General features: G+C 40.8%; 1 protein-coding gene and 1 non-coding gene across 7 annotated transcripts in view; one reads left to right on the forward strand and one right to left on the reverse strand.

The window, feature by feature from the left end:
• Window positions 1-25,619, reverse strand: part of SIK3 (SIK family kinase 3) — a 243,912-nt gene that overhangs the window by 72,681 nt on the left and 145,612 nt on the right. For 5 of the 6 annotated variants that reach the window (XM_047070395.1, XM_047070394.1, XM_047070397.1 and 2 more), the window contains one exon: window positions 4,075-4,236. In XM_047070395.1, coding sequence (XP_046926351.1) covers window positions 4,075-4,236 — 162 coding nt within the window. Of the gene's footprint in view, window positions 1-4,074; window positions 4,237-13,906; window positions 13,978-25,619 lie in introns of those variants that run through there. The other variant, XM_047070398.1, reaches the window with a different exon arrangement.
• Window positions 1,713-1,821, forward strand: LOC124506528 (U6 spliceosomal RNA). The gene has a single exon (XR_006960787.1). It is a non-coding gene; the product is annotated as a U6 spliceosomal RNA (small nuclear RNA).

Below are 25,619 nucleotides of genomic sequence, written 5' to 3' on the forward strand. Positions count from 1 at the left end.
TCCCTCTCTCAAAATAAAATAAACTTAAAAAAAAAAAAGATTCTCTCTTTCCCTCTGCCTCTCACCCCCACTCGCATGCGCTCTGAAGATTTTTTTAATTAATTAAAGAAAATAATCCTATTTAGAATTGATTTCATTACTTCTCCGATCTTAACCTGTCACAATCACCCAATCTACCTCTCCAAAATTCGTCATGCTGTAGTAAGCTTCAACTAGAAGCGTCTCTCCCACTGACCCACTAACAGCAGAGACGACCTAGCAGAGGAGAAGCGGAATTTCTACTAATTGCTGTATAAGAAAGGGAGTTCAAGCAATGATTGAGAAACTGAGGACAATAGTCCCCCTTATCCACAGGGGATACAAGACCCCCAGTGCACGCCTGAAACTGTGGATAGCACTGAACCCTATATGCTATGTTCTTCCCTATACACACATACCTATGATAGAGTTTAATTGATGAATCAGGCACAGTAAGAGAGCAACAATCACTAACGATAAAATAGGACAATTATAACAATATACTGTACTAAAAGTTATGTGATTTGGTCTCTCTCAAAATATCCTCTGGTACTGCACTCACCCTTCCTCTTCTCATGATGATATGAGATGATAAAATGCCTATGCGACGAGACGAAGTGAGGTGAACGGCGTGAAGTGAAGCGAGGCATCGTGACATAGTGCTGGGCTGCTACCGACCTTCTGACCATACCTGACATATGAGGAAGACCATCTGCTTCTGGACCACAGGTGACCGTGGGTTAAGTGCAACCAGAGAAGGCAAAACCATGGATGGGGAGGCAAGGGACTATGTAACGATGGCATGACGAGCAAAGACAACGTTAGATATTGTAGCAGGGCACAAAACTAGTGGAGCTCAGCACTCTTGGCAAAACAAATAATAAAAATGCAGACTCTGGTTAAATAAACTTAAAACTCTCACCGTATGTGTTAACACAGAGAGCACACGGCTGGCTGCCAGCATTCCTAGGAGTCTGTAATTATACACCAGCAGGTAGAGACTCTGATGGTGACTACGCGGATTTGTTGGAACTATTAACAAAGAAAAGCATTTAAAAATCTTCCTACCCAAGTATTTGTCCGTGGAGTTTCTAATTTCAGTTATCACTGACCCCTGCTTTTACACTCGGTTTCTCAAACAAAAACAAAGAGCCATACTAATCTCCCTTAACTAAATCAAAATAGTTCTAAAGTCAAAATCAAGAACCAAGGAAGCATAAAAATTCTTCGACCTCTGTTCAGTGAAGGTAGAATACAACTGGAGAAGAAAAAGAGGGCCTTCCTTTAGCTCACTACCCAAATCACAATAATCCAAAAAACACTACCATCCCATCTGTGGCAGGCTAAATAAAACCCCTCAAAAGCCAGCCACATCCTACCCCGTTGAATCTGTGAGTGTGCTACCTACGGCAAAAAGGGGCCTCCGCTGATGTGAACAGGTGATGGGGAGATCATCCTGGATTGTCCAGGAGGGCTCACTGTAACCACAAGGGTCCTGTTCAGAGGAAGCAGGGGATCGGGGCAGGAGTGGGAGATGTGACAATGGGAGTACGAGTGCTGTGAGGAAACTTCCAGAACCAAAGGGACAGGGACCTCTAGAAGCGAAAAAAAGCAAGGAGATGGACTCTCCAGAGACTCCAGAGGAAATCGGTCCTACCAACGCCATAATTTTAGTCCCATAAGACTAATTTCAGGTGCTCATTTCAGCAGCACACAGACTAAAAGTGGAACAATACGGAGAAGACTAGCACAGCCTCTGCACAAGGATGATATACGCAAATTCGTGAAGCGTGCCATGTGTTCTCATGAGCACCGAGTAATGTACAGAATTGTTGAATCACTGTAGGGCACACCTGAAACTAAATATACACTGTATATGAACTAGCTTAGAATTAAGGGGCGCCTGTGTGGCTCAGTCGGTTGAGTGTCTCACTCTGGCTCAGGTCATGATTTCACGTTTTGTGAGTTTGAGCCCCACGTAGGGGCTCACTGCTGTCAGCACAGAGCCCACTGTGGATCCTCTGTCTCCCCCCGCCCCTCTGCCCCTCTGCTTGCGTGCTCTCTTTCTCTCAAATAAATAAATAAATTAATTAATTAATTAATAAAAACATTAAAAAAACCTATACTGAAATTAAAAAACGGAGTAACATTTTTAAAAAAGAAAAAAAGACTCATTTCCAATTTCTGACCTCTAGAACTGTAAGATAATAAATTTATATTGTTCCAAGCCACTATGTTTGTGGTCATTTATTACAGCAACAATAGGAAACTAACACACCATTTTATTATACTTCTAAGGATTGTGACGCTTAGTAGATGTTGTTACCATTAATTTAACTGAAGCTCCAGTGAAAAATTACAAAAGAGGGTTTGACGTTGCCAGGGCTTTCCATACTACCCACTTCTGTGGGAACTGCTAGAGTCTAGAGAGCTTTGGAGAACAGAAAACAGACATAAGGACAAAGGAAAAATGCAATTTTACAGAAGATAAAGAAAGCTTCTCTTTCTTGTCTACTACGTACTGGGCAAATGCAGGACTCCAAGAGCTTACAACCATGTGAAAGTACTAACCAACCGTGCATCTATCAGCATAACATAGGTAAATAAAAAGTTAGGTGACATTCCAAGGATGCGAAAGTAGAGCCTGGAAAGAGGACAGACTCATCTACACAAAAGAGTCTGTAGAGTCACCAACCTGAAAGGGTACAACGCAGGTACTTTAACCTGTAATAGAACAGTGTCTCAACTCTCCACTCCCACCCTTTGAAGGAGGGAAGTCTCTAGAACTGCTTTTTACTTTGGCTTCCAGGGCAATTACATTCTAGCTGTACCGTTTTGTATATGAGACACCCCCCCCCCGCCACCTTCCTTTTGACCCGTGAGATGAGGGACACCCAATGCAATACTGAAAACTGTCAGAAAAAAAAAAAAAAAACTGGTTTCTACTCATGTTTGTAGTTTCTGTCTAGACTGCAGCCACTTTCTTTTATCAATAGGTGGTGAGCTTGTATTGGCTAGGCAAATGCTGATCGTTCATTAAAACAGAAGTAGGAGCAGATCGAGGCAGTGAAAAGTACTTTTTAGGCACCTTCAGATGAGCAGATGAGTGAAATGTGAGCACACAAAGAGACTGACTGCCTTTAAACCAATAGAAGATCTGTTTTTCCTAAGTTATCATAAAACTGCAATCTGCACAATAAGCATGCTCTATACCAGCAGTGCCATAAATCCACCTCTTCAAGTAAAGCTGATGGAGTATACAAGCTTAACACTTGTTCTCACTGCTTTATTCTACACTTTATTCCCTATTATTCAAAAATGACTGTCAACCAAAATAAGAGAATTTTAAGTGTACTTTTTTTTAATGTTTATTTATTTTTGAAGGAGAGAGAGAGAGAGAGAGAGAGTGTGTGTGTGTGTGTGTGTGTGTGTGTGTGTGTGTGGGAGAGGAGCAGAGAGAGAGGGAGACACAGAATCTGAAACAGGCTCCAGGCTCTGAGCTGTCAGCACAGAGCCCGACGGGGGGCTCGAACCCATGAACCGTGAGATCATGACCTGAGCCAAAGTTGGACACTTAACTGACTGAGCCACCCGGATGCCTCAATGTGTATTTATTTTTAAGAGAGAGAGACAGAGTGCAAGCAGAGGAGGGGCAAAGAGACAGATTGGGAGACACAGAATCCAAAGCAGGCTCCAGGCTCCGAGCTGTCAGCACAGAGCCCGATGCGGGGCTCGGACTCACGAGCCAAGAGACCATGACCTGAGCTGAAGTCGGACGCTTAACCGACTGAGCCACTCAGGCGCCCCCAAAATAAGAGAACTTTAAACATCACTCTTTTCCTTCTTGTTCCCCGGCCTAGTTCCATCTAATACTGCGTGAAAAATAACATAAATGTATTTTTAGAGCTTATCAATTTTCAGGCCCTCCCCAACACACAAATCTTGTATTTTCACGTTACTTCTTTCTGAATAGATGGAAACAGACAATCCCTGGCTTAAGAAACTTGAAGGAAAAGTTCTTTTGTTCCTATTTCACATCCTCAACACACTTCTCACCTGCTATTTTAATATTCAGATTGGCATCCAGAAGCAAATTTTCAGCTTTTAGATCACGATGAACAATATTCCGACAGTGACAAAAATAGACAGCTGCCACAATCTGTTTGAACTTCCGACGGGCCTCCTTTTCTGCCATCCTGCCGTGGGCCACCAGGTGGTCTGTGGTGAAAAAGAGCACAGTCAGTTCTCATTTTGCACCCTGGTATCATTTCAAAAGGTAGACTCCAGGGGGGATGCAAGGGGGCCTACCAGATGACCAGTTGAAGAAGTGAAACAAACAAATGGCAACATTTGTGGCTCTAGTTTGTATCTATAAAAACCCATCGGCGAGCAGTATCCAAACCATTTTAAGTATACATAACTATGCATAAGAATACATATGCTCTACTGTAAGAAGGAAAAAAAAAAGTTCTGAGGCTTTTAATGGTATTTTTGGAAAATCATAACATTCAACACCTCCTTTTTCTTCTCTCCATTGCAAAAGATTACATACACACAGCAAACATATACATGAAGATAAGAATCAGCAATATTTCCTGTGCTAACGCGTGACTCAAAAAGCAGAATCACGATAATCAATCATTTGGGGGAAGAGTAGACACAAGTTAGTCACTGCTAAGGGGGAAAACAGCTTTATATAGGAGTCCATCGATGCTAATATCTCTTCCACTTTCTCAATGTTTTATAGTTTAACATAAAAATGTACTTATTTGGTGACTATACTCTGGAATGCATCCTACTGGAATATGTCGGTATCTTTCCGTCTGCATTTATTGTGCTTTTCAAGTATTTTTTAAAACGCTGTTAGTTTTTACAGACAACATCAACTGAAAATAAAGGAGGCTTTTACCACCTCAGTGAAATTATTTCATTGGCTATGTGGCTAACTAAGGTATAGCAAAAGATTTTACATGTGATAAACTTTGTAATACTATAAATCAAACTATCTTCTATATTTAAAAATGAACTGGTTGACCCATAGCCAATACCATGAATTACTAATTACCAGTACCAATACCAATTAGTACCAGTACTAATTACCAGTACCAGAAAAGTAAGTACTTTTTTTCTAATAGTGGCAGGTTTATTCTGAACCAGTGAATCCTCAACCCATTTCTTCATCTAACAACATACCCAGATCATAACAGCTGATGAGATTAGAAACACTGGCAAGACAGCTTGCTCTACCTAAAATCTCCAATAGTCTCATTGGCACTATCCTTAAACTAACCAATCTAGGTGGGAGAAGGACACATTTGCCATCGTAAGCATCCTGAGATACTGGGAGAGTAAAAAATCAGACGATATAAACAAGTGTATTATTGTCTGCTCATCAATGATAGTAGTTTCAATCTTCCTACCCAACTGTCTTTGGCACCATCCTGATCACCCACAGGACCAGTCGGATAGATCTTTTCTTCATCACAAAGAGGAAGTCTGAGATAAAACATATGCCCTCGTAGTGCTTACCAAGATGGAGGGCTTAGGACAAGGAACGGGGTAGAGCGTGAAGAAGGGGAGCCAAATGACAATCCATCCACACAGCAGATTTTCAAATAATTCAAAGAGCATTCTGACCACAAAGAGCATAAAATATTGGAGATCAAATACTACAGTAATTTTAAGAACAGCGTCTTAGAGGATCACTTAAATTATTAAGAAAGACCCTTCAATGGAATTATCGTAATTGTTAGTATTATCAAGTGGCTCCTACACCAGTTCTTTGAAGCATTTTCCTCAAAAAGCAATCACTTTTTATAGCCAAGATGACCAAGGTAGTAGAAAACAAGAAAGAAAACAGGAAGCCTTTAGCTTAGAGGGTTAAGGTCTAGACCACCACTTTCTCCAGGAGTTCAGAGGTAGTGATAAACGAGTGTGCGCTCTGGTGTATTCACACTTCAGGTGAGATCTGTCAAATGAACTTGAAACAACACAAAGTCCCTAACTAGGGAGAGTCACTTAATATAAGCTGTTAAAGAACTGGACATCCATCACATGTGAAACGCTAGGTTTTATTTTAAGACGCCCTTCTCTAACAGTACCTGCTCCTTTGACCCCCTGTTCCTCTTAACCCAAGGCCTAATTATTCTAATAATATGTTTTAGCTGCTAAACTTTGTCTAATTAAAGGGCTTTGAAGAGACAGCTATTCTTGAGAAACATAAAAATAAACCCTTATGAAGGTTTACCATCAGAAGCTCATTTGGCCAAGCCACCCATTAATTAAAATGCCCAAGAGACATTCGTCTGGCAGTAAATACTAATTACCAGAACACATCAAAGAGCTTCTTAAATACAACAGAATGATTAATTTCGTGATTTCCAAAATAAGTGATTTTCTTTTATTAAAAAAAAAAGACTCTTTATATTTTCTAAGTACTTTGTTTTCCTAAAACGATTGGAAAGTTCTCAAAATTGCTACACAGGCCAGGAGCTGGTGGAATGCAGCCTAGTCCTATTTTATCTCCACAATGACACGCTGGTTGTCCTTGGACAAATCGGTTATGCTGCCAATATCCCCACCTCTTGATCTGCTGAACAGAAATAAACCCTGTTACATGCTATGGCCAAAGAAAGGATAGCGTGTTTGGGAGTAAACTGGTACTATGATTAAGAGTCACCATATATGATATAACTCTAACTTCCAAGGACATTTAAAAAGCTGTTTTTAAGAAGGTCCACTCAGTACCATACAAAGAATATTTAAGCATTTGCTTCTTCGGGGGGCGGGGGGGGGGTCGGGATTCTGCAGAGCTTAAAGGCATTGATATACATCAATCGTCACTGTTACGTGTTTCTGGTTAAAAGGTATTTTTGACAGCACGCTGGACGAAAGAGGTTCAACTATATAGTATTTTCCCAAAGACACCTACGGTATCCCTACAGCTACGAATACGAAGATCAACAAATCACTTTCTACAGTGCAGGCTGCGAGCATCAGATGTTTTTTTTTCTAGCTGCTGTGTCTGACGTTCAGGTTTTCTCAGCTTTGGGAGCACTGGGCTCTTCCGCCATCCAGGATCATCTTAACGGCTCTATACCGTTCAGACTCCAGCCTCCGCTTTCATTTCGGCCCATCTTGCTGCCACCACCACGGCCACCCCCCCTCCCATCCCTGTTAGTCTGCTTTCAGAGCAAAGCCACGGGAGCTGGTGGGTGTGCCAGGAAGCCAGCAGCCTGCCGTGGTTTCCAGCCCCTGCTGAAACCGCCTCTCGGCTGCCAGGGGGCAAATGGCTGCTTCACGTTGGCGTGTGCCCTACAGGCAGGCAGTGAAAATGCTGCAAGCTCACGTGTGATGTTTAACTTCGAGCAAAGAAACCCAGAGCCGCGGCCCAGCCTGGACTCGCCACAAAGTCACGGCATTTGAATGAATACTGGGGTGACCTCAGAATGCAGAAGAAACCACGTGGCTCCCGAACCACTCAGTCTTCAAAGTAAAACACATTCTGAATTGTGTGGGGATAAACCCCAGGGGCAAGGAGCGCTAAGGAATCGTTCTGCTTCTTCCAGGCGGTTCAGGGAGCTACTTCTCCTAAACACTGGGCGACACACAACCCCGCCCTCAGTCCCCAACTCCCCACACGACAGCCATGCCCCTGGCTCCCCGGCCCCCGGCCCCGAGCCGGGCCACGCTCCAGCCCTGCCACACCGTGGGTCCTTCGCTGACAATTCGCTACTTGTCTACTCAGCTGCCACGCCACCTCCGGGGCCAATTTCAAGTTTCGTGTCTATCACAGCTTCATTCCAACCACGGCAGCGGAGACAAGGATGAGGGGACTCTCAGCTAAAAGGAGAAAACGGGCCTCCCGTTTCAAGCTCTTATCAAAAGGCAGGAGTGTAAATCACCACAAATCACACGCGGCACTGGGCTTCTTTCGTCGTTTTTATCTGCTCTTCCTCACAAACTGGGAAGACGTTAGTGACACCGGGTGACACACACACGTCGCAAGGAGCACAATTCTTAGAAGTGGAGGGAATGAATTCCGAAGTTCCAAGGCATGAGAGCAGGCGCGCAGAGAAAGTCTGCTTCAGAATTCACTGCTTGTAATTTTGTCCTAATCTGACTCAGGAAGAAATATCTTGTGGTGCATTTAGATTCTAACCTTTCAAAGAGCAAAAATACACACGAGGCGGTCTTGACTTCCCTTGCTCAGCCTCACTGCAGTATCAGAGGCAGGCCACTAATGGGATGGTGGTGGGGAGCCAACATTTCTTAAAATAAGTCACTTTTCCACTATAAACAGAGAGCGTCTCCATCTGTCTGCTAAGTCTATGACTCTGACTGACCCAAAACACTAGCTGAAAATGACTGTACCCTGACAGCAGGTCAAACAACAGGGCAGAAACTTTTCACTTTTCATGATAAAGAGAGAGCCCCGTCTAGAATGGGGGGAAAGGGGCCCGTGTGCTAAGCTTAGGTGGCTACCTGAGAACGTCTCTGCCAATTCCAAGCTAACCACAGCTGCCCGTTCTTTGCTCTGCCACTCAGCTCTATCATTTCTTCTTTCGACACCCATGGAAACGACTTCCTGTTTATCAAACAAATGCTCCTTTCCAGAAGAGCCAGGCCAGGCCAAGAGAACTCAGCTGCTGGGGAGCAGGTTAACAAGAGTGCACTCACTGTACTATCACAGGTCCCTAACTCTTGCAGGCCCCAAGCTGCCGAGGACTGGGGGACAGAGGTTTGGTACTTTGTTTTCCTTGCCAAGAATCCAACTACCTTACACCAGCCTGCTTTACTTACTCCTGCATCTAGTTGCAATCATTTTTTTTTAAAGGTTATTTATTTATTTTGAGACAGAGAGCACAAGCGGGGGAGGGAGAGAGAAAGAGAAAGAGAAAGGGGAAAGGGGGAGGAGGTGAATGAAAATCTCAAGGCTCCAGACCGTCAGCACAGAGTCTGACACGGGGCTCAAACTCACGAACATTGTGGTCACGATCTGAGCTGAAATCAAGAGTCGTACGCATAACAGACCGAGCTACCCCAGTACTCCTAGCTGCTATCTCTTTTCTTCATGCTCCCAGGCTTCCAGGCCAAAAACCTTGCTGTCACCCCCTTCTCTTTCTCCCACCCCCACATCCAATCCATCAGCAGATTTTATTAGCTCTACCTTCAAAATATACCCAGAATTCAACAATCCCTCATGCCACCTCCACCCCACCCTTGTGTCAGCAACCTAGCCAACAGCCACTGTCTCCCTCCTGGATCACTGTAATCGCTCGTCACATTGGTCCTAACGAGTGTCCCTGATTCAGTCCTTGGCCCCCTGCGATCTACTCTCAAAACAACTGCCAGAGTTATACGCCTCTAAAAAACTTTTTACTTTGAAATAATCACAGATTCACAGGAAGTTGCAAAGACAGTACGGACAGGTCCGATGTACCCTTCACCCACGTTCCTCCAGGGAGTAAATCTTACATAATTATAGAAAAAACCCAGAATCTGACACGGGTACAATGGGAGTAGAGCCCTATCTCATTTTGTCACACCTGTACATTCATGGAACTACCACTGCAACTGGGATACAGAATTATTTGGGATACAGAATTATTATTATATGTTTTCTTCGGTCTATCCCAAGTAAATTAAACTTCTTCCTTAAAGGTCTTGAGGAAACACAATTTCTTTGTGAGACAGTCATAAGATATGCCTAGAACTGTTTCTATCTTTCCCTCTGCCTCCTTACTATATACAAAATAATGTTCTGCAAGGGTGCCTGGGTGGCTCAGGTGGTTACGCGTCCAGGTTTGGCTCAGGTCATGATCTTGAGGTTCATGAGTTCGAGCCCCGCGTCTGGCTCTGCACTGACAGCTCAGAGCCTGGAACACGCTTTGGATTCTGTTTCTTCTCTTTGCCCCTCCCCCGTTTGTGCTTGCACTTTCTCTCTTTCTCTCTCTCTCTCTCTCAAAAATAAATACACATTAAAAAAAATGCTCTGCAGATGATCGATGCTTCATAACTACAGATTACCTCAAGAAATATCAATGAGAGAAAAGTCTATAAACTTATAAAGACATATTTCCTTAATTCTTCATTGTGCCACTAAACAAAGTTTGTAAACTAAGTACTATTTATGTTAAGTCTTTAAAACAAAAACAGGCTATTCTTTTGATATGAAGTTCTTTCACATTAATGTATAAAGGAGGATTTGTTTTCTTGTAGCTCCTTAAAAAAATACTTCTAGACTAAGCGTAAAGCCCAGGCAGCCTATGAAACAGAAACTCATATATTCCGAAAGGCCTTTCAAGAATGCTATTCACACAGGGGTGCCTGGGTGGCTCAGTCAGTTAAGTGTCCGACTTTGGCTCAGGTCATGATCTCACAGTTTGTGGGTTCGAGCCCCACATTGGATTCTGTATCTCCCTCTCTCTCTGCCCCTCCCCTGCGTGCTCTCTCTCTCTCTCTCTCAAAAATAAATAAACATTAAAAAATTAAAAAAAAAAGAATGCTCTTCAGACATTTCTTACGTAATGCAAATGTTTCACATGCTACACTAATATACTAGCAAACGTGGGTTGGCTAACTTTGTAATACTGAGGCTATTCCCTGGTTCTTATAATTCACAGGCTCCAAATCAAGCTCATTCTTTAGAAGCCAGCTGAAAGGTCATTTATCTGAAGCTTTTCCTAACCTACTCACCTACCCGAGAAGAAAATGCACAAATTAGAAAATCTGTGTCTAATGGCCTTTATTCTAGATATTTCTATAATACTAGTGAACAGCTGTGTTACAATTATTTCTTAACATGTGTGTCTTCCCTTTTAGACTAAGGTTTCATGGTCCATCGATGAGTTTCTATCCTTGAATCCCTGCAAGGTGTAAGAAAATATGTATGGTGTGCCTCTGTTTGCAAGAAGGAAGAGAAAATACAAATGTGCATGTGTATACGTGTGTATATGTTCTCTAAAAGAAGTAATGTCAAGTAAAAAATTTCTAAAAATGGTTACTTATAGGGGGATGAAAAAGGGATGGAAACTTGACTTTCATGAATGTACTCTGTTTTATAGCTTTAACCTTGGAAACATGTAATGTTTTAAATAAATCAAACAATTCACAGTTTAATCAAACAGAAGAAAAAGTAATTTCTGACACCTGAAACCTAACTGGGAAAAAAATGGACCTAGTTGTAAGTTAAATTGTGACATAACCAATCAGAGAGTAGTTTTTTTAAGTGACAAACACAGTATTTTGCCTTAATGGGATATAACCTAAGGAAAAAAAGAACCAGTCTCCTTAGTATTTGTAATAATACTGGGATTGTTTTGAATCAATATTGCCCTCATTCACTCATATCAAATATGTAATACGCAAAGTCATTTGGAACCACAATTTTCAGCGTAAGAAAAACAAGATATAAATATACAATATTCAAGAAGTTAAAAAGACTGAAATCTTACATGTCAATTGGGATGTTAGTACAAACCCGTGTTTTACTTTTCTCTATATAAACAATACAGATCTCCTACCTCTGTGCCCTGAAAAGGCCTCTAAGCAATGACAGACCGGTAGCAGTAATAAGCATCCCTAGGGCACAGATTCTGGTCTCTACGTGCCATTTTCCACTTGAAAGGACCACAGCCCCTAGAAGACAGGTTTGATTCCGGGTCTGAGATGAGAAATACTCAGGGTAGGCCTGGGATACCTTAGCTCAAAGCAAGGAAGTTATCAAAAGGACATGGGGACATGTCAAAAGGACACAGGTGTCAACTTAAAGAGGCTCCTGCTGGCCAAGTGGAAAACTTTAAACATCGAAAGACCAACGACTCAAGGGACTGACACACATCAAATGTATTAAGATTCATCAATTCACATTGATATTACAAATAAAATCAACTTTTCTGGTCACCACTGGAGATTGGTAGGGTACCAATTCATTATTCTGAAATTTAATACATAAAGGAAAAGAATCAAGCACTGATTTTGCCTTTACTACACTTTCTAAACAGTTTACAGGCAAAGTTCTCCACAAAAGAATTAGAATTCACAAATACACAGAAGGAATGAGAGAATCAGAAAATGACAATTTTGCAATTTCTAATGAAATATGTGTCTAAGCAACTAAATTAGAAGGGTAGCTAAACCATTACGTCAAGGTCTGATGGGAAACTTTATAAGAACTTTATATAAAACTTTATACATCACGAAAAGTGGGGAAACCAGACATTACACGACTCCTGAGATGATGCAAGAGGAAGACAATGAAGTGGTCTTGTCCCCATCGCCCCCATGTTGGCCTGTATTTAACCAAACCACTTTACACAAAATCGCGACCTAGAGGAACACGTGGACTGACACGATAAGGATTCAAATCCATAATGCAGGAAATTGTACAAGATGATCCAGTTTCTTCAACAAATGGCATAGAAATAAGTGTGTAGACGCCTGCCAGAGAGGGTTAGGGTTGTTACAAATGATAAAATATTTGAGACACTTATCAACTTAATGCATGTATGGGCTTTGCTACATCGTGATTTGAGCAAACTATAATAAGACGTTTTGGGACAAGTAGAGAGAGCTAAACATGCCCTGTTTTATTTATTAGAAGAAAACACTGTTAATTTTGTTGGGTATAAGAATGGTATTGTAGACTTTAGTTTTGATTATGAAAGAGTAGCTGATATTTAATCATCTATAAAAGTTGGACTATTTGCAGACAACGGACAATAACCAGCAAAAGACTATGATTCTTCACAGAAAGCATAAGAGGTAAACCCCATATTCACCCCAAACTACGACCTAGGGAGACAGAAGTCAAGCAAAGAGAAGTAGGTTAGGGTAGAGGAAAGAGATCAGAGTTAGGGGCTGGTAACACAGCTAGAATTTGGGTGGTGGGATAGCAGAAAAGGAACACCAACAGTTAGCATAGAAATTCCACTCAGGTACTTGGCCAACTCCCAAACTGCACATATGCAAAGCAAGACAATGGAAGGCCTAGCAGAAAAAAACTGATGGGAGAATGAAAGCTAAAGAGAAATTTTTAGATGTCACATAGCATTCAGGAGATGCTGGAGTTCAGATTTAGCTTATAAGGAGAGACCTCTGTGAATATTCTAGGCACTCAGTTGAGGCCTCATTAGACAAAGCCCTAGGAGTAAGGACTGTGCCAAAGGAATAGTAAGTAAAACTCATAAAACCACCCTAACAAAGCCTAAAACCAACCCTCAGCATGATCAAGTTGACCCATATGTAATTTAACTTCCTGCCTGAACAAACTCAACACCACAGAAGATAACATAATCCAGAGTCTCTACAACATGTCACCCTTAATATCTAGCAAACAACAAAAAATTACTAAACATGGGAAGAAGCAGGAAAAGTGACCAATAGTCAAGAGATTGAAGTCAATAGTCAAGAGATTAAAGCAAAACCAAAGATGACTCAGAGTTAGCAGGCAAGGACTTCAAAATGACAATTATTATGTTAAAGAAAACACAGGACAAGATATACAAAAAAGATGAAAAGACAGAATATGTCAAGGGAGAACCAGAATCTAAAATATATATAATCGTGGGGTGCCTGGGTGGCTCAGTTGGTTGAGCATCTTACTTTGGCTTAGGTCATAATCTCATGGCTCGTGAGATCAAGCCCCGTGTCGGGCTCTGTACTGACAGCTCTGGAGCCTGCTTCGAATTCTGTGTCTCCCTTTCTCTCCTCTGCCCCTCCCCCGCTCTCACTCTGTGTCTCTCTCCTTCAAAAAATAAAGAAACATTAAAAAAATTTAAATACAAATAATCTATAATCATATATTCTAAAATGGCAAAACATTTGAAATTGAGAATTTATTGCACAGGTTTTAAGAGCTAACAAAGAAAAAGACAGTATTGGTGACCTTGAGTTAGGTATTATGGTGAAGTTTTTTAAAGTCTCTGGCTCTCGGGGCGCCTGGGTGGCTTGGTCGGTTGGGCGTCCGACTTCAGCTCAGGTCATGATCTCATGGTCCGTGAGTTCGAGCCCCGCGTCGGGCTCTGTGCTGACAGCTCGGAGCCTGGAGCCTGCTTTGGATTCTGTGTCTCCCTCTCTCTCTGCCCCTCCCCTGTTCATCCTCTGTCTCTCTCTGTCTCAAAAATAAATAAATGTTAAAAAAAAAATTAAAAAAAAAAAGTCTCTCGCTCTCTCTCCATATATATATATACATATGAAAATATATATGAAAATGTTAAATATTTATGAGTGAGTAAATGAATATTAATGAGTGAGATTATATGATTTCTCAAATTTGCTTTAAAATACTTTAACCAAAAAAAAGTTGGGATAAAAGGTGAAACAAAAACAGCAAAATGTTGGTAACTGTCAAAACTGGATGATGAGCATATGAGAGTTTATTATACTATTCTCTTCCCTCTTACATATATTTGAAAATGCTTATATTAAAAAGCTTTTAAAAATGGAATCTAACATTTGTATACCTATGTTCATAACATCATTCTGTCCAACAGCCAAAAGGCAGAAACAACCCATGTATCCATCTGTGGATAAATAAACAAAAAGTGGTCTGTACACACAACGGAATATTATTCGGCCTTAAAGAGGAAGGAAAGTTTGATACATACAACATGGAGGAGCCTTAAGGACATTATGCAAAGTACAACAAGCCAGTCACAGAAGGACAAATACTATGATTCTACTCTTAAGTGGTAACTAGAATAGTCAAGTTCATAGAGACAATGTAGAATGGGGCTGCCAAGGGATGGGAAACAAGTAAATGTGAAGTTAGTGATTAATGGGCACAGACTTTGAGTTTTGCAAGACAAAAAGAGTTCTGTAAACGGACACTGGTGATGGTAGCACAATAACATGAATACAACTAATGCCAAACTATCTACTTAAAATGGTTATAAAGGTAAAACTGTATGCGATGTGTCTTTTAACATAATGGCTTTTAAAATGGGACCATGGGAATGCAAGCTGGTGAAGCCACTCTGGAAAACAGTATGGAGGTTCCTCAAAAAACAAAACAGAACTACCCTACGACCCAGCAATTGCAATACTAGGCATTTATCCACGGGATACAGTGTGCTGTTTGGAAGGGACACACTCCCATGTTTATAGCAGCACTATCAACAATACCCAAAGTATGGAAAGAGCCCAAATGTCTCTTTCCATCAATGGAGGAATGGATAAAGAAGATGTGGTGTGTATGTATATGTATATATATATATACACACACACACACACACACACACACATACATACACACACACAATGGAGTATTACTTGGCGATCAAAAAGAATGAAATCTTGCCATTTGCAACTATGTGGATGGAACTGGAGGGTATTATGCTAAGTGAAATTAGTCAGAGAAAGACAAAAATCCTATGACTTCACTCATAAGAGGACTTTAAGAGACAAAACAGATGAATATAAGGGAAGGGAAACAAAAATAATATAAAACCAGGGAGGGGGACAAGACAGAGGAGACTCATAAATACGGAGAACAAACTGAAGGTTACTGGAGGGGTTGTGGGAGGGGGGATGGGCTAAAAGGGTAAGGGCACTAAGGAATCTACTCCTGAAATCATTGTTGCACTATACGCTAACTAATTTGGATGTAAATTTAAAAAAATAAAAAATAAAATAAAAAAAACCTCTTTGCTAACAGGATAAAAAAATTTTTTTTAAATAAAATGGGACCAATGATCTCAGTTTTGTCGATTGTTTCCTTCGCTATGCAGAAGCTTTTTATCTTGCTGAATTCTCAGTAGTTCATTTTTGCTTTTGTTTCCCTTGCCTCCAGAAACATGTCTAGTAAGAAGCCGCTATGGCTGAGGTCAAAGAGGTTGCTGCCTCCAGGATTTTGATGGTTTCCTGTGTCACATTTAGGTCTTTCATCCATTTCGAGTTTATTTTTGTGTATGGTGTAGGAAAGCGATCCAGGTTCATTCTTCTGCCTGTTGCACTGTACAGTTTTTCCAACACCACTTGTTGAAGACACTGTCTTTTTCCCACTGGATATTCTTTCCTGCCTTGTTGAAGATGAGTCGACCACATAGCTGTGAGTCCATTTCTGGGTTTTCTACTCTGTTCCATTGATCTACGTGTCTGTTTTTGTGTATCACACTGTTTTGATGACAGCTTTGTAATACAGCTTGAAGTCCAGAATTGGGTGCCACCAGCTTTGCTCTTTTTCTTTTTTCCCAAGATTGCTTTGGCTATTTGAGGTCTTTTGTGGTTCCATATAAATTTTAGGATTGTTTGTTCTAGCCTCTGAAAAATACGATAGGGATTACATTAAATGCGTAGATTGCTTTGGGTACTATAGACATTTTAACAATATTTGTTCTTTCAATCCATGAGCATGGAATGTTTTTCCATTTGTGTCCGCTTCTTTCCTCAGTGTTCTATGGTTTTGAGAGTACAGATCCTTTACCTCTTTGGTTAAAGTATATTCCTACGTATCTTATGGGTTTGGGGACAATTGTAAATGGCATCAATTCCTTGATTTCTCTTTCTCCTGCTTCATTATTGGTGTATATAGGAGCAACAGATTTCTGTACACTGATTTTATATCCTGCGACTTTGTTTAATTCATTTATCAGTTCTAGTAGTTTTTTGGTGGAATCTTTTGGTTTTTCTATTGTCTGCAAATAGTGAAAGGTTTACTTCTTCCTTGCTGATTTGGATGCCTTTTATTTCTTTTTGTGTTCTGACTGCCGAGGCTAGGCCTTCCAGTACTACATTAAATAACAACGGTCAGAGTGGACATCCTTGCTACAGAGGAAAAGTTCAGTTTTTCACCACTGAGGACGGTATTAGCTGATCTTTTGTAAATGGCTTTTAGGATGTTGAGGTATGTTCCATCTATCCCTACTTTGTTGAGGGTTTTTATCAAGAATGGATGCTGTATTTTGTCAAATGCTTTTTCTGCATCTATTGAAACCATCATATGGTTCTTATCCTTCCTTCTATTAATGTGGCATATCACGCTGATAGATTTGTGAATATTGAACTACCTGCAGCCCAGGAATAAATACCACTTGATCGTGGTGAATAATTTTTTAATGCACTGTTGGATTTGATCTGCTAGTATCTTACTGAGAATTTCTACATCCACGTTCATAAGGAATACTGGTCTGTGGTTCTTTTTAGTAGGGTCTCTGTCTGGTTTTGGAAACAAGGTAATGCTGTCCTCGTGGAATGAGTTTGTAAGTTTTCCTTCCATATCTATTTTTTGGAATGGTGTAAGAAGAACAGGCATTAACATTTCTTTAAATGTCTGGTAGAATTCCCCTGGGAAGCCACCTGGCCCTGGACTTTGGTTTGTTGGGAGATATTTGATTACTGATTCAATTTCTTTGCTGGTATTATAGGCCTCTGCACAGTGAAGGAAATAATCAACAAAACTAAAAGACACTCTACAGAATGGGAGAAGATACTTGCAAATGACATATCTGATAAAGGGTTAGTATCCAAAATCTATAAAGAACTTAGCAAAGTCAACACCATAACAACAAATAATCCAATTAAGAAACGGGTAGAAGACATGAACATTTTTCCAAAGAAGACATACAGATGGCTAACAGACACATGAAAAGGCGTTCAACATCACTCATCATCAGGGAAATACAAGTCAAAACCACAATGAGATACCACCTCACACCAGTCAGAATGGCTATAATTAACACTATAGGAAACAAAAGATGTTGGTGAGGATGTGGAGAAGGGGGAACCCTCTTGCGCTGTTAGTAGGGATGTAAACTGGTGCAGCCACTCCGAAAAACAGTATGGAGGTTCCTCAAAAAGTTAAAAGTAGAACTACCCTACGACCCAGCAAATGCACTACGAGGTATTTACCCAAAAAATACAAAAATACTGATTCAAAGGGGCATGTGTACCCCAATGTTTATAGCAGCTTTTATCAAGAGTCAATATGTTGTGTGTGTGTGTGTGCACGTGTGTGCGCACATACTGGAATATTACTCAGCCATCAAAAAGGGTGATGAAATCTTGCCATTTGCAATGATGCGGATGGAGCTAGAGTACACTATGCTAAGTGAAATAAGTCAGTCAGAGAAAGACAAATACCATACGATTTCACTCATATGTGGAAGTTAAGAAACAAATCAGATGAACATAGGGGAAGGGGGAAAAAAGAGAGGGAAGCAAATAATAAGAGACTCTTAACTATAGAGAACAAATTGAGGGTTGCTGGAGGGGTTGGTGGGTTGGGGATGGGCTAAATGGGTGATGGGTATTTAAGGAGGGCACTTGTTAGGATGAACAGTGGGTGTTATATGTAAGTCATGAATCAGTGGGTTCTACATCTGTAACCAAATTTGCCATATATGTTAAATAACTAGAATTTAAATAAAACTTGAAATAAAAAGATAAAATGAGATCAATCTCAGTCTTTCTTTCATTCATACACACACACACACACACACACACACACACCAGCCCAGAAAATATCTTTGAAAAACATCAAAGTTTGAAAGCACTAATTCCAAATATGTCATAAAAATCTCTTTATATAAAGTCAACTTTCTAAGTATTATGATTAAAATATCCTTATTTTTGCTAGCAGTTTTGCTTTGTCAGAGAAACTACATTTTCCAAAGAAGGTTAAGGGGGAGAAAACAGTTCAGAGAACCCTCAGGAAAAATATTAATACAGAAGCCAGGCAAACATATTCCCTTGGGACCTGTATATATTAAATGCAGTAAAAATATTTTGATAATTCTCTGGGGCATTTATTTTCATATAATGGTAGAACTGGCAGTGTGATCACACAACTGCCAGTTGTGTGAATGGATGTTTAGCAGTAAAGTAAGGTCATCAAACTAAGTTTTTAAGCACGAAACACAGGTGGCTTCCTCACATATCCTAGGCAGGTTGCAAGCATCAATGCTACAGTCATAGCTGATATGAAGAAAATAAAACAAAAAAATGAAGACTAATGAATGGGAAATTAATTGGGGAAGAGACAGAAGGAAACTGTCTTATTTCAGAGTGATAAAATGAAGCTCAGTGATACAGTTATTTGCTTCTGTCAGTAAAGCCTGAGAAAACAGCTAGCTTTTATAGCCAAAGGGAGTAAATAATTTAGTGGGAAAATAGTGTTTTAGTTGTAAAGATGTACCAAAGGTTATAAGGATTAAATAGGAAAAGCATGTTATAAACAAATCGCAAACCTGGTATGTAGCAGTTTGTCCAAATAAATGTGGTAGCGTTTTCAAACAAACACAAGGTTCCAGATGAAACACTTATCACATTATCTGCTATTCATGGTTGTGCAATTCAGGCTTTCCCACTCTGTGCCCAATTGGTCAGTAGCATAAATGAATGGCTTTATGAGAAGTTCCAGGTTCCATACATGCTGGCACCATTAGGAAATGTTATTTTTAAAGCATCGAGAATGTCTATGATAAATCATGCACACTTCAACAAACTGCTGTTAATAATTTATTATAAATGCCCACGAGTTCTGCCTGGTATTCAGGAAACTTTTCTTGATAAAATGCTGGATTTATGACTTCATGGTCTCAGATAGGAAGTTTGGGGATATATATCTAAAGAAATCATACTGGGGAAGTTTTAAATTATGAGCGTAGTGGTTTGCCAAACTAACCAGTTTCTCAATTTTGTTTGTAAAATCAAACAGACACACATTGTCATGGCTGCCCCTTTGTAATATGGTTCTGAATAGTACGCGATACTCATTTCAACAAATCAAATGGATGAGTCATAAATGTTCATTCAATAACCATTTATTGAAGCCTATTAAGTTGTTCAGAATTTATAACCTTCAATATCTTTCTCTGCAGCTATCCGGAAAACAAAAAGGTGTTTTCCCCCACATCAAACTCATTAACTAAAATACCTGTTGTGGAACAACATGAAAATTGCATGCCTGACTTGGTTATATTTCACTGCAACACAATGAAATAATTTTACTTACTACGCGTTAGAGCCCGCATCAAACAGTGACACGCGCGCATACAATTCAAATGCCACGCTCTGCAGTCTAGTGACATTCTCTCATTCACTTAGTCTTTCATCCAGCTATCAATAAATATTTACTGGGCATGAGTTCTCTGCAGACACTGTTCTAAGTGCTAGAGATCTAGCAAGGCTCAAAACTGTACAGTCTTTACTCTCATATATGTCAGTTGTTGATAAGAACCAAGAAGGAAAATGAAGGAAGGAGATACAGAGCGGTGGGCCAGCAGAAAAAGTGAGGCTGTAGACAGCATGGCTAGCAGAGATCTCTCTAATAAGGTAACATTTGATAAGATATCTGAAGGAAATGGAAGAGCGAGCTAGGCAGCTATCTGGGAAAAGAGTATTTCAGGAAGAAGGAATGGAATATATGAAGGACTTAAAGTGAGAACATACTGGAGAGTTTGAGGAACAAAAAAGACATGCCGGTGCAAAAAGAGGGAGAGTACTAGGGCCTGAGGTCAGAGAGGTAGCCGGAGACCAGATGATATAGTTTCATAAACCACAGAAAGGACTATGCATTTCTTCCAAACAGATGGGAAAGACAACAGAAGTAGCTGAGTGGTAAGATTTCACTTTCGGTTTTAAAGACTCACCCTCACTGAAATAGTGGGATCAGGGCAGATTCAGGGAACACTGGTTGAAGGCTGCTACAGTAATCCTAGCAGCCTAGGACTGTGACCTAGACCAGGCTGGTATTGGTGGCAATGGTGATTGAATTCGGCATACATTCTGAAGGTTGAGTCACCGAGATTTACTGATAGTTTTGGCGTGAAGTGTGAGCAAGGAAAAATTAAGTGCGACTTGCTAGAAGTTTTTGATGTGAGCACCTGGATGAATGGAGTTGCCATTATGGAGATGGGGAAGACCGCTGAGAAGAGAAAGTTGGTAAATGGACATCAGTTTGCACAGGTTAAGGCTGAGAGGCCTATCAGACATCTAGATGTCAAGTAAACACTTGGATACATAAATCTAGAGTTCAGAGGATAGAGCAGGAGATTTAAAATTCAGGAACCAGAAGTTTAATGGGTCATACAAAATTAACTAGTGAGTAGATGGGCACAGAAAAGAGGTCCACGGACTGAGCCAAGGAGTATTCCAAAATTTAGATATCAGGAAAATGAGTGGGATCTGGCAAAAGAACCACCACAAGAAAGGTGATAAATTAAGAGACTATTGTTTAAATTACCGAATCTAGTGTCAGCAATCTAGTGTCAGTACCTCAGTGATACTACCTACAGCAAGTGAGAGACACAGAAACACACACACACACACACACGCAAGCGCGCGCGCACACACACACACACACACAGGGAGAAAGAAAGAAAAACTTACTACAAACAGTTTTATAGTGGAGGTATGTTCAAAGGAAGAAGGAAATAGGCAATGAACTCTCTAGCAAAATCAGGGCAGAGTTCACAGAAAGTATAACGTTTGAGAAGGGTCATGAAAGCTGAGTAGCAACTAAAGGGCAAAGGAGAATAGCTGGGCTTTTGTGTCTTGTGTTCTCACACTTCGTACTGAAATCGCCTTTCAACCAATTGTTCTGAGACCACAAATTCCTTTATAGGCTTCCCGAGGAAAGAAAGGACAATATTCCGCGAGGAATTAAGAAGCAAGTAATCAGGAAGTTTTCTAACTCCCCACTACCTTCACACTGCCAAGGTATATGCTAGGATATCTGGTAAACCCCTTTCTGCTTCTCTTGCCGTCACATGTATCAAAGACACAGAAACCTACATCACAGTCTACTGCTCCACCCAGATCCTGCCAGTTACTCAGGAAATGTCAACAGCCATGAGGATAATCTATTTGACAATTTAGCCTCATGACTCCTTGAATCTTCTTCATCTCCAGTGACATATAACTCCCTCAAAGTTCAGCAACTGTTCCTCTGGCCACATCCTGAACTTGCCTTTGCTTAATATTTTTCTACCTTTGAAATTTTAAATTTCAATAGTATACTTCCCTCTCTCTTAACATAACCTTCTAGATCAGCAATGTTGAATAGAAATAAAATGTGAGCCATTTTATAATTTAAGATTTTCTAGTAGTCACATTTAAAAGCAAAAAGTATCTGGGGCGCCTGGGTGGCTCAGTCGGTTGGGCGTCCGACTTCCGCTCAGGTCATGATCTCACAATTTGTGAGTTCGAGCCCCGCGTCAGGCTCTGTGCTGACAGCTCAGAGCCTGGAGCCTGCTTCAGATTCTGTGTCTCCCTCTCTCTCTCTCTGCCCTTCCCCCACTCATTCCATGTCTCTGTCTCGCAAAAATAAACATTAAAAAATTTTTTTAAAAAATTTAAAAGCAAAAAGTATCACTCATATTGAAAGTTTTATATTTTATTCAACCCAATACATCAATCCCAACCCAATCATAAATATTAGCAATGAGATGCTACTTCAAATTCCAGTGTGTACTTTACGGCCTATCACATTTCAGACACTAAATTGTCTACAACTAGGTGAAATATAATTTTGTCAAAAAAAGAGTTGTGTTTAATGAAAAGGTATTTTACACTGTGTGTAATAAAGAAATAGGTCCTGCCCCCAGTGAAGATCTGGCCTTGTCCCTTGGCTTCCGAGAGGTCATCTCTGAGCCCCTAGAATGTTATGTGAGTGACAGGAGCATCTGTGTTTACCTAGGGGGCTTGGTTCATGCCAATCTTACAACATGACTTAACATGGAAGTGGTCATATTCATCTAGTCTTAGGGTAGAAGCTGACCACACTAGGAAGACCAACAATGTAATGGAGGGTGTGAGTTTTGGGTCACGCAATAACAGACGACCTGAAGCAGAGATGAAGCATATGGGCAATCAATCAATCAATCATGCCTACGAAACTCTGAACACAGAGGCTCAGGCCAGCTTCCTTACAGGCAGTCCTCAGTGCATACTGTTGCACAACAATGTCAGGACACTGACACTACACATCCTGATTCTACAGGGAGAAGAAAATAAAAGTTCTGTGTTTGGGACTGCTCATGTAGTACCGGACCCTGTGCTTCTTCCCTTAGCTGATTTTAATTTGTATCCTTTCCCTGTAATAGACTGCAACTGTGACTATAATGGCTTTCAGTGAATTCCATCAGTCTTTATAGCAAATTATCAAAGGTAAGGGTGGTTTTGGGAAATTTCCAAACTTGCAGTTGGTGTCAGAAGTGAGGGTGGTCTCGGAGACTGTGCTCTAACTTTGTAATTAGCTAACTCTCTCAGCTGGCCTAAAACTCTTGGCACACTGCCTTAGTTTTTTAGTTTTACACGTACAGTAAGTCAGATTCAAAATTCGGTTCGTCAGTAGTACTACCTACATTTCAAACGCCCAAAGCAACATGTGGCCGGCCAGTGGTTACTGCATCAAGCAATGCAATTTCAGACTGTGAGCCCTCTGATCCTCTTATGCCCAACACACTTCCTTCTCCATTTCATCTAAACCTCTAGCTTTTTTCAGTTCCTACTATTTAAGATCATTCATCCTGATGTCAGGTGCCTTCATCCCCCTTTCACCCCACACCCAATGACCCAGACGTTAATTACTTTATTGTCAGTGGCCTCAACTCTTCTGCCAAATGTCTCTCTTCTTCTGTACATGTTCTACAAACCACCAATACTGGATCGATCCAAATGTCTTTCTTACCCCCTTTACCCACAGGCTGTTGAGTACTGCTGAGGATAAAAATCATTCAATCCTGTATAATGGAACAACAAGTGCATGGTTTCCCATTGCCAGGGCCTCTCATCAACTCCTAGCTGTCCTTGATCATACCCTTCTGTCACCCCCAGGAGCAGCTAATTTCACCTCCTCCACAGGCATCCAGGTTCCTATCCTTTCACCCTTAACCATCAGGTGCTGATCTGGCCTCCTACTTGAGGCAGAAAATTAGACAGAAGGTGGGAGGTATACCTTACTTCGCATTCTTCTACCTACAAAACCACCTACAGCCACATATGCCCTTTACCTTCTTCCACCGTCTCTGAGCAGGGCCAATCCCCGTGTTCACAGCTCAAGCTCCTCCTATTACTCATGGACCTAATTGTGCAGGTTATCTTTTCCACATTGATTATACTCAAACTCATCCTGCTCACTACTGTCTCCTTAACTCCACCCTAAGATCAAGTCTTGTATTTAAACAAAACAAAACTCCCCCTTGCACTTTGTCAAGTAGTGAGAGGATCTAAGATTTCACCAGAATTTAACAAGTTAATATGCCACAGCTGCATGAATGCTGGCAGAAGACATGAGACCCTCTAGGTCAGAGACAAAGGACTTTGGTATATAGGGCAGAGCAAGCAGCATAAGCATCAACATATTTGCTTCAGTTATCCCAATCCTAACTCCCACAGAGTGATGGATGGAGACCAGGGGACATCTACACATTCAGCTGGGTGCATTCAAGACAGGAACCTGTAACATTACAATTCTTCAATGATAACATCTGCCAGTGAGAGCTTACTATGTACCAGGTGATAGTCTAAGAATTTTATTTATTTATTTATTTATTTATTTATTTATTTATTTATTTATTTATTTATTTTTAAGAGGGAGAGACAGAACACAAGCAGGGGAAGAGCAGAGAGAGAGGGAGACACAGAATCCAAAGCAGGCTGCAGGCTCTGAGCTGCCTGCACAGAGCCCGATGTGGGGCCTGAACTCACAAGTCATGAGATATGACCTGAGCCGAAGTCAGACACTTAACTAAGCCACCCAGGTCCCTGTAAGAATCTTTTTATTTTTTAAAATACTTCTTAGAAATTGAAATAGAATTAGTATGACATAAAATTAGCTATTTTAAAAAGTGTACAATTTGGAGGCACCTGGATGGCTCAGTCAAGTGTCTGACTCTTGGTTTTGGCTCAGGTCATGATCTCACAGTTCGCGAGTTTGAGCCCCACGTTGGGCTCTGCACTTAGAGTGCAGATCCTACTTTGGATTCTCTCTCTCTCTCTCTCTCTCTCTCTCTGTCTCTCTCTGCCCCCCTCTCAAAACAAACAAACAAACAAACAAGCAAACAAAGTGTATACTTTGGTGGTCTCAATATATTCACTATGTTGGGCAATCATCACTACTATCTAATTCTAGAATATTTCCATTAGCCCAAACAGAAACCCTCTACCAACAAGCAGTGAGTCCTACTTCTCCATACCCCTGTTCCATGGTAACCACGAATCTACTTTCTGTCTCTACAAATGTGCCTTTTCTGGACATTTCATATAAATGGACTCACACAACATGTGGTCTTTAGTGTCTGGATTCTTTAACGGAACAAGGTCTTCTAGGTTTATCCATGCTGTAGCTTATATCAGTACTTGATCCTTTTTACCACAGAAGGATATTCCATTGTATGGGTATACCACTTTTATTTATCCATTCATCAGTTGATGGAAATGTGACTTACTTCAACTTTGTAGCTATTACAAATAATGCTGCTATGCAGGGGCACCTGGGTGGCTCAGTCAGTTGAGTGTCCGACTTTGGCTCAAGTCATGATCTTGTGGTTTGTGAGTTCGAGCCCTGAGTCAGGCTCTGTGCTGACAGCTCAGAGCCTGGAGCCTGCTTCACATTCTGTGTCTCCTTTTCTCTCTCTGCCTCTCCCCCATTTGTGCTC

The sequence above is a fragment of the Lynx rufus genome, unplaced genomic scaffold (genome assembly GCF_022079265.1).
Source record: "Lynx rufus isolate CCGP_SWC_20201006 ecotype Redwood Valley unplaced genomic scaffold, mLynRuf1.p SCAF_9, whole genome shotgun sequence".
Classification (NCBI taxonomy): domain Eukaryota; kingdom Metazoa; phylum Chordata; class Mammalia; order Carnivora; family Felidae; genus Lynx; species Lynx rufus.